The sequence below is a fragment of the Nerophis ophidion genome, linkage group LG10, assembly GCF_033978795.1.
Source record: "Nerophis ophidion isolate RoL-2023_Sa linkage group LG10, RoL_Noph_v1.0, whole genome shotgun sequence".
Lineage (NCBI taxonomy): Eukaryota > Metazoa > Chordata > Actinopteri > Syngnathiformes > Syngnathidae > Nerophis > Nerophis ophidion.
The window spans coordinates 25,077,051-25,087,336 of NC_084620.1; the positions used below are offsets into that span (position 1 = coordinate 25,077,051).

The 10,286-nt window shown below is 39.7% G+C and overlaps 1 protein-coding gene across 3 annotated transcripts; it reads right to left on the bottom strand.

Annotated features, from left to right (window-relative positions):
- Window positions 1-1,308: 1,308 nt before the first annotated feature.
- Window positions 1,309-10,046, bottom strand: gal (galanin/GMAP prepropeptide). Of its 3 annotated transcripts, none has more exons than XM_061913124.1 (8): window positions 9,889-10,046; window positions 7,689-7,808; window positions 7,536-7,607; window positions 6,348-6,402; window positions 5,871-5,942; window positions 3,684-3,742; window positions 3,185-3,256; window positions 1,309-1,581 (listed from the first exon to the last, which is right to left on the bottom strand). In XM_061913124.1, exons 3-8 carry the CDS (start codon window positions 7,605-7,607, stop codon window positions 1,576-1,578), a joined length of 336 nt encoding a protein of 111 aa, XP_061769108.1. In that variant the 5' UTR covers window positions 7,689-7,808; window positions 9,889-10,046; the 3' UTR covers window positions 1,309-1,575. The 3 variants fall into 3 exon arrangements, with proteins under 3 accessions (XP_061769108.1, XP_061769109.1, XP_061769110.1); XM_061913125.1 differs by having other exon boundaries at window positions 7,689-7,811; window positions 9,889-10,045; XM_061913126.1 differs by lacking the exon at window positions 3,684-3,742.
- Between the last annotated feature and the right edge of the window lie 240 nt (window positions 10,047-10,286).

A 10,286-nucleotide genomic window follows, 5' to 3' on the forward strand; every position in this document is an offset into this window, starting at 1 on the left:
ACCGGGAAGGCTGAGGAGTGTGATCCCACGATAGTTGGAACACACCCTCCGGTCCCCCTTCTTAAAGAGAGGAACCACCACCCCGGTCTGCCAATCCAGAGGTACCGCCCCCGATGTCCACGCGATGCTGCAAAGTCTTGTCAACCAAGACAGCCCCACAGCATCCAGAGCCTTAAGGAACTCCGGGCGGATCTCGTCCACCCCTGGGGCCTTGCCACCGAGGAGCTTTTTAACTACCTCAGCGACCTCAGCCCCAGAAATAGGAGAGTCCACCACAGATTCCCCAGGCACTGCTTCCTCATAGGAAGACGTGTTGGTGGGATTGAGGAGGTCTTCGAAGTATTCCTTCCACCTATCCACAACATCCGCAGTTGAGGTCAGCAGAACACCATCTGCACCATACACGGTGTTGATAGTGCACTGCTTCCCCTTCCTGAGGCGGCGTATGGTGGTCCAGAATCACTTCGAAGCCGTCCGGAAGTCGTTTTCCATGGCTTCCCCGAACTCCTCCCATGTCCGAGTTTTTGCCTCCGCGACCGCTGAAGCTGCACACCGCTTGGCCTGTCGGTACCTGTCCACTGCCTCCCGAGTCCTATGAGCCAAAAGGACCCGATAGGACTCCTTCTTCAGCTTGACGGCATCCCTCACTGCTGGTGTCCACCAAGGGGTTTTAGGATTGCAGCCCCGACAGGCACCAACTACCTTGCGGCTTGAGTTTAAAAATGCCACATATAATTAGGACTGCAAACGAACATTCTTCTGTTGATTCCTAGTTTGTTTTTATTACACTGAAATCAATGTTGTACTGCACTGTTAAATGTTAATAGTGTTTGATCAAAAGACTGCAAAGTTGTGATATTCACAAAGAAACCTAATCTTTTGACTGTATGTCATTACAAATCTTTTTTGTGTAACGGTGAAAAAACATTGCATTACATTTACAACACTCTCTGTCTCCTCTCAGCTTATACTGCTGCTGGGACTGCTGCGTGAGGCTACTGTCAACCTGATCGCCTGCGAGGACAGAGAAGAGGCTCATGGCAGCACCTGATGCTCAACTGCAGAGTGATACGTGCTTTCATGTCTCCAAAACATCTCAAAATGGCGCGAGATATAACGAGAACGTCGTTCAGTTGGCAACACTGAGACGTTAGCTTTTTTTATTCCAGTGCTTCAAAAAGTGTCAATATGTTAAACGTTGCATTCAAACAAAGAATTGTCCAGTGAGTTTTTACTCCGTTGTCAGCATGGTTATAAACATGCTGGGAGCTATTACAGTATGGACGTCTCCAGTCAATTAATTCCAGTCACATTTACACCTTTGATATAATGTTTATTTACATTTGAAAATAAATGTTATTAAATATCATCATGTCTGTATTGGGTGACAACCAAGCTCAATATGATGGTTATAACCAGACAACCACTGACAAAATAGTTTGAGAAGACAAGTACATTTACTGTCAAGTTAACAACAGTTATTTCAGTACCAACAGTTGATAACAGGTGTTGATATATGATGATGCATTAGCCGTTAATCAGATGTCACAGAAGATGTCAGGCTTTTCAAGGCAATCATTTCTGCAAATTACAAAAAACATGTCAGCGCACACTTCAAAATGCATAAAGGAAACATCTTACATGAACCCAATCTTTAAATGTGTCCTATATAGCTTTGTGCTTGACTTTAACTCATGGTGTTAGTTAGTTTTTCTGGCTTGGCACTTGGTGGAGGCGGTCGCATTTTCCTCCCTCGCTGTCTCTCCCTGCTTGCTCACTTTGTGATGCCTAAAGAGCCTCTTTTTTCTGTGCTGTGCTCCGAAATATAAACACCTAACAGGGAATTGATAAGCTGGACTCTCAACTCAATTGACAAAATCTTCTCGACAAGAAAAATAAGTTCTGGGGAGCCTGGCTGCCCTGACGGAACAATTGCTGTGGGGTACGTGAGAGACTCTTGGGAGAAATAGAGAATCATGTGCCTCTCAGTGCTTGCTGTCGAGGACGTGGTAGACATCTACTTATTTGGAACCGTGATCGTAGGGTATCTGCTGATTGGGCTGGGCATTGCTTTGGTGTATCATCAAATTCGGAAGACGATGGCAGCTGTTTTAGGAGCCCGAAGGCTGCCCGTCGCAATGGACGACATGGGTCGAGCTGTGGGAACACAGACTGTGGCGATTTCTAAACTGAATCGTAAGTTGGATCACATCACTAAGAGGCTTACTGAAATGTGAAAATTGATCACCTTGAGAGCCAGCAAGGACGATTAGATCAGGCAAGCCATTAAAATGTCTGCCCCTTGGAAAACTACAATCCTTATCTACGTTTCGACTCCCTCAAATAGCCTTGACACTGCTCATAACAGAAGAAGGCTGTTCTGAAAACATCTCCCGAGGACACCTCAGTGATAGCAGCTCCGACCTCCCTCCCTCCTTCAACAACACCTGGGAGTTGAACTTTTGCCCGTGACGCCTGTAAAGCGACTCTAGGCCTATAGACACAACAACACTAAAGCCTGGAAAATCGGCATATGCACCCCCCCCCCTCCCACCCCCGCATACCCCACCCACCCCCACCCCGACCCCACACCTTCACCACCGCTTGAATCCCTAAGGTGTGTTTGACGGCTGAGCAGAGCTTTACATAGCAGCAGCCTTCCACCGTAGCCCCTACTCCCTCCCCTCTGTTGCAAGTTTTGTGGATTCTATGTAACATGTTTAAATGTGCGTATGGCGATTTAGTTTTTATTTTTTCTTCTTGGCCTCAGTCTTGACCCCTTCCCCAGGAGCCAAGTCTGGGACTGAACCTTTTTTTTGCTCTTTCCACATGCTCATTGATTGGCTGCCGTTTCGTGACAGAAAGCAGCAACTGACCAATCAGCAGTCAGGTGCGCCCGCAGGCAGCTGGATGTTGGTCGAGAGAAGAGTTGGCCTCGAAATGGCGATATGAATCAGTTGTAAATCAAACCAAGAAAAACTTTTTGTCAAGGCTAGAACCCGTTATTCATGTTTACATCGATTCTTATGGGGAACTTTTTTTCATTTTTCTTTTTAAAAGGCATGTTACATACAAAATAGACACACATTTTTTGAGTTAAGAGCTCCATCGCAAAACCAATTAGGCTTCTAAGTTGAGACACTACTGTAGATAACTCCATTGGCAGCAATAATGTTATAAATACCTTTAAATTTGAGGTATGACAGGAAGTCAATAACAGTGTGGAAAATGTCTTCATCTGCGTTCCTTTGGGTATCTGAAAAAACAGAGCCACAAACTATATTGATATTTTTAGGTATATGTATAATAAATGTATCAAAACATTTTTAAACTTTTAAAACGGCAAGGTTGTGTCTGTGTAGCTATAGTAATTGCTTAATATCAGTAAGCACCTGACCATGTAACTAGAGGACTTTCAGCCTCAAGTTCAACATGACAAATTTGAGGAAAACGGAAAATAATTCAAAGCAAGAAAACAAGAAAGCAGTCAGAGAGCTGCATATGGAGGGACTTGTGACTAATTTAATAAAACAAAACACCAATGTGACACTATTGTGTATCACTATTGTGATCACTAACAGGCTGGTTGCTATGGTGACATGTGGGACACACCCACCAGAGTTATGACATTAGAAAATTCAGAACTGGAAAAGCATTTTTGACGAACGGTGAAAAGTATTCACCAAACCAGAAGAGACCAAAGTCCATGAATGCCTAGCATAGCACCTTAAGGCTGCATCCACTGAAGGAAAGTAAAAAAATTCATTTTAGTTTGCACATTTGGTCCAGTTTGCATACATGACCTTGGTGAACACAACGAGTGATAATGTTTGTCATACTTCACAAGGAAACATAACAAACTTGTTATTGAAAATGTCCCAAGACCAGTATTGGAGAGTAATATTGTAATTAGTGGCATGCAGTTAAAGCCAAAAAAGCCTTCGCTGCTGGCCAAAACATTTCAGATGCATTTACAACCTAATACACCTACGTTTACAACTAAAATTCTAGTATTTGTTCCAATAACTTACTGTATATCAATTAATTCCCATCAGCGTAATATCACCGGTTTGTAGCCTGTCTCTTTGGTGAACAGCTGCTACCAGAATGTATGTGCATCAGATTTCAGCTTCTATGTGTTGCCATGTCAATCTAATCCGTCTAGAGACTTTCGGATCATTAGGGTTGGTCTAATGTAACATAAACAATATAAGTGAAAGGGCTGAGGATACCAGGTGGCTACAGATCATTTCTGGAGAGGTACCAAGAGGTACTAGCTGTCAGCTGTGAGCCCTGTGCCCTGAAGAAGATCCCTCCAGGACTATCTGTTGGCTTCCCGATGGACTGGACTCCCACATTATCTATTGATTTAACGATTCAATAATTATACCCACTCGACATCCATTGCATCCAATCACCCTGGTAGGGGTGTCCCTACATAAGCGGTCCCTTTTTAAGTTTCTTCTTTTTCCTCAATTGGGGTCTTTTGAGTTTTTCCGTGCTCGGATGTGGGTTTACTTTCAGGGGATGTTTGTGACGGCTTTTGAGGCATTTGTGATTAAGGGCTATGTAAATACATTTTGATTGATTGAAGGATGTTTCTCGAACAAATCAGTTTTTAGATTTGCCTCTCAGTGTCTGAGAGGCAAATGCTAAGAGGCATTTTCCACCCTCTGATTGGTTGAAACTGCCTACTATTTCTGAGAGAGTAGGAGAAATTGATATAGATCAATTCTCTTTCCAAAAAAGATCTCGGCCAACACAGTAGCAATAGCTAGCTTGCCTCCGGGAAAGGGTTTGTTTGATACTTTTTGATACGTTGAATTGTGCAAATATAGCCATGTGATATAAGAAAATAAATAAATCATAACCATAACCAACGATATAACCTAAAGACCAGTGCGTAGCAGCCTATAATTCAATGAGCATCGCAAATCATACGGTTGGGAATCAAGATTTATTCAGTTTATTAGCATACAGTATCTGGGGAGTATGATGGGTTTTTTAATTAAAATGTATTAAGTCAGTAAGTCTCCACCAATGACTCAGGTACAAAACCCTTTTTTTAATGCTGTTAATTGGTTCCGAGCCTGAGTGTAGGAAATTAATTTCCAGAAAATAAGAATTACTAGTTATAAATCGACATGGATTATGTATTAAAAAAACTGTTTACGACCTTCTAAATATAGTTTTTGACATTATGAGAGCACTCTATCTAAACATGAAATAACACCCACAGTGTCTGTCACCTATACATTCATTTAATTTAATATAGTAAACATAAAATCGGACCTTGCGGAGAGAATGAGCACGTTCAGTGGAAGGCTCAGACTCCCAAAATGTAACACAGAATGACACAGGAGGTCCTTCATACCGACAGCCATCAGACTGTATAATGCATATGTTCCTTCTTGACTGCACTTAAATGTAGAATATATGTAGAATATATTTATATTATTCATATATTGTGTATATATATATATATATATATATATATATATATATATATATATATATATATATATATATATATATATATATATATATATATATGTGTGTTATTTATTATTATTATCGTCTATTGTGAGCAAACTGTGTTGCTGAATTTCCCCCAGGGATCAATAAAGTACTTTCTATTCTATTCTATTCTATTCTATTAATAGGACAAGAAAATAAGACATCTACTGTACTGACTTTAACATTCACTGTCTCATATAGTGGCTAAAACTATTGTAGTATTGATATTTTAGTTTATTTGGCCATTTTTTACTTGAAAATTATTTATTGCAAAGGATAGTTAATAGTGTGCAACAGATAATATTAGAACATACAGTTACTATACTGCACATGAAATACTTAACCACACCAACCTGTTCTGAAGTCCTCCTCCTGGTCCATGTCTCTCTTGCCAGCAAGACCAGGCTTGTGTCCATTTACACCATCTGTACAGTAGAAGTAATTATCCAATTGTCTCTTAAAAATATTTGTGTAGCACATATCAGTGAAAAATTAATAATAATTTTGTCTCATCAATATAATATATAATATCAATAAATATAGGGTGGCGACTTTTTCCAGGGTGTACCCCGCCTTCCGCCCGAATGCAGCTGAGATAGGCTCTAGCACCGCCCGCGAGCCCGAAAGGGACAAGCAATAGAAAATGGATGGATGGATAAATATTGTTAAAAAGTTTGTCGGTATTAGGGATTTTATTCAGACCATATAGACAATATTTTTAAAATGCTTTTTTAAATCATAGACATGGACCAATGAGTGTCCTCTGTACGGTGGCTGGACTCACCCTAAGGATTACTATAAGTACTATCATAAGTGACCTCAGTACTTACGGGGACCTAATAAGTAGCCGGCACTATTGAGAGTCCAGCCTCTTTTCTCCTTTGCCTGCAGGATGGAAATGGAAAAAAATGAAAATTCATAATATAATTCACAACAGTATTTATGTTGTTATATTCATCAATAAGAAGTCACACTGCTTTAAATATGTCCGATACAGCTTTGTGCTTGACATGAACTCATGAAGCCCTTAAGTGATGTACAGAAAACATTTTGGAGGTACAGTGGTGTGACTATCCCTGGTAATTGCTTCCTAAAAGCTTATTTTACTGCCAATAAATCCAATTTTGAAGCCACTTACAAATTCTAGTGTTTTATTAGGATGTCAGAATTAAACTGTTCGAATCATATTTCTTGAGTGGCTTAGTCGTTGGTGTCCGCCCTTAGATTGTTAGGTCGTGAGTTCAAAAACCCCCGGCCGAGTAATACCAAAGACTAAAAAATGGGACTCATTACCTCCCTGCTGGGTGTTTAGCATCAAGGGTTAGAATTGGGGCTTAAATCACCAAAAATGATTCCCGGGCGCGGCCACCGCTGGTGCCCACTGCTCCCCTCACCTCCCAGGGGGTGACGAAGGGTGATGGGTCAAATGCAGAGAATAATATCGACACATCTAGTGTGTGTGTGACAATCATTGGTAATCCATATGAAGCATAGGAAAATATTGACATAAGGATTTTAGACTTATGGAAAGCCTGATGTGACATATTTTTTACAATAGCAAAAATTCTAATAAGTTAAAGATCACCGTTTCAACGATTTTGACAGTGCAGAGTTAGAAACTAAAACTATTAATGTTGCACTTCAACCAATAATAATTATTAACACTGTTCAAACTCTTACTGTTGCACATATGTTCATTGTTGCATTTTATTAAAATTAAATATTGTAAACCATTATATATTGTTGTTTTTTAGAATTACTTGCTAGTAGTGTGCTGTTTTTGTTCCATTTTTAAAATCATTAAAAGCTAAGCAAGCAGTTTTACATTTTGCACCCTGACTTAATTGTGACCTTCCACATCAAACTGTGATGATGGCGTACTGTTACACCCCTAATTATGACAGATAACAATATATTATAAATGATTGCCCTTTGGAATCTTTTTCTATGACTTCTTTAATTTCAAGTATTGACCAGATAATAGACCAGATAATAACGATGTCATGTTTGTAACTTACCAGCTGGATGGTGTCAGAGAACATTGAACAAAAGAGGAGCGATGCACACAAAATCCCAAAGCACCTGTTCATCTTGGGGGTAAGTAAAGACAAAATTAAGTTGTTCAAACTTAGGATAGAATAAGTTGTCTTTATTAATAAGCAAAATCATACCTTGGTAAGAAGATAGTAAAATGCTGTCTGCTCCTCCCTGAGTCCAGCTGAAATTCTTGTGTGATGAAATGGACACTTCTTTCACCTTTTATTGTCCTCCAGCTCAGCGTCAGCAGCTCTCTCCTCCCAGTCAGGAGAAAGCAGAATATAATGACATCACGTAATGATCCACTTTTTGTTTGACAACCTCGGACAACATTAAATTAAATGTTGTTCTACTTCTGCCTGTTGGATATCCGTTACTTGTAACTATTGTATATTTTCTAGAGATGTGAATCTTACTCATAATTTGATTTGATTTCGATTCTTGGGGTGACAATTGCATTCGGAATCAATTCAACACGATCCTCAATCAAACTGATTCTCGAAATATATCATTTGTTTTATCATATCATATATATTACAATAGCTCCTCTTGGCCGCTGACGTATGTTGTATTCGTGCAGCGAGTAAGCAGGAGATGGCATAAAAAAATGTTTTTCTTGTTTCCACGTTTTTTAATATTACGACTCAATTTAGAATTGGGTTGAATAAGAATCGCAATTCGAGTATTCATTCTGCATGATTTTTTTCAGCATTCCTAATGTTTTTGTTGTGTTTTTTTTATATGAAAAAAAAACCTTGATGTTTACCAAATAATGATCTTGGTAACGTTATCCTTTTTGTTGTTGAAAAGTATCACCAGCAGCTGGGTTTGAGTTTGTAGATGACAATTTATTGTCTTTTCTTGTAATCAATAGTCCATGTTCATATATTTTATCTAAAAGTGTATTATTCGTGGTAACTTTTTGAAAGGGCCCGGTTGAGTTGAGTTTAGTAGAGTTTGGGTTTTTTTCGAACATGCAAGCACACAACATGCTACATCACAATTTCCAGTTTCTCTTATACTGGTCTCAGTACACAGGGCAGCAATGTTGCATTTATGTTGCTGACTTGTATCAATAACACATGTTGTACAGCTACGTTAGCGGAAGAACGTCAACTGAAAGCTCAACAAGACCAGTACATCTCATGAATATTTCATCAAACAAAATACAAATGTGACAAATGTTTAGCCCTTCCAAAAGTACGAGTACAGTATCATTCCTTTACTGCTAAAACTAACAAATCAAACAACTTCATTTACTCTGTCTTTTTCGAGCAAGCCTTGAATGATCCTGGAAAGATGTTGTCTCTCAGCTGGCCTGAGAACGGGAGAGGGAAATCTGGCTTCTTGTTTTTGTTTATTGTCTCGGTTACCCACATGGCAAAATATTGTGCATGACGAACTAGTCATTTTGCTCGTATCATTCCTCGCAAATGAGTACCAGATTAACAACTCCTACTTGTTGCTGACTCTGTCTGCTATTTGAGTTCATAATCACAATTAGATGTATTGGCCATTTATGTACGAGGAATTTGACTTGGTAGAATGTGCTCTCGTTATTCAATGCAAGAAACACAGAAAAACACAACAGAGAGGACAGTACCGTGGCGGCCATCTTGGTATAAAAAAAAGAGGAAAATATTAAATAACACAAAGGACATACAATACATTAAAGGAGCACAAAGCTAATGCAACGAGCTGCCACTTTGTATGCACACTGAAGGATATCACATCAAATTTAGATGGTTGAGTATGATTGTTGGCAGTGTGACCCCAAGATGCAGAGACAGCAGGCGAAGTGCAGAATTTTATTTTTTTATTATTAGAACTAGGCAGGCAAAAATCCAAAGAAGCTCCATTAACATTAGTCACATTAGCCAAACGAACCAGTGTTGCAAGGAAGGCAACTCTGACAGATAAACCCTCCTGATTAGTGATCAGAGGCAGGTGGGTTCCCTGATCACTATTGAAGAGCAGGTGTGGAAAACAGTGCTCAGAAACAGTGGTGAAGTCACTGCAAGACATACCCAAAACAGGAAGTGGAAGAAAATAATGCTAAACAACAACAAAACACTAAACACAGGAAAACAACACAACAACTCAAGAACTGTCACGCAGATCATGACAACTGTTTTGTAATCCATCGTCTGTCATTTATTTTTGCATCCATTTATTTTGTTTAAGAATAATGACATTTGTCAACTTTCTACGACAAGTAGGTGTCCATACTCTAGTCGCATTGGCTACATTTTGGATTAATGACCAGACACGATGGCCATAATTTACAGTTTTGTAATAAGTGATATAATGAATAACGTAAGCAATTGTCATTACCTGTCATGAAAAGTTCGGACATGGTTTGTTCCTGTGTTTGTTTGCTGTCCATTGCATTCCAGATGCCACCACTTCTCCTCTGGTCCGAACGTTGGCTCCCTCACCTGTACCTGATTGGCAATCAGGACACACCTGTCCCTGGTAGTCAATCAGGAAGCCTCAAGCCAACCTCTTCATTTGTACGGGGCTGAATCATTGCTTTGGGTTTTGTGCTTCCTACGCCTGTTGACCATTTGTGTATGTCCTCTTTGTTTTTGTCTAGTCACCTGTAATCCACTCCCTTGTTATTTTTGGCTTTATTAAATATATATTTTTACTCGGATCTGCCAGGTGTCTCTGTATCCTAGGGTCATGCCACACTGAAATGTAACAATCAATAATGAAATGAATAACAGAGT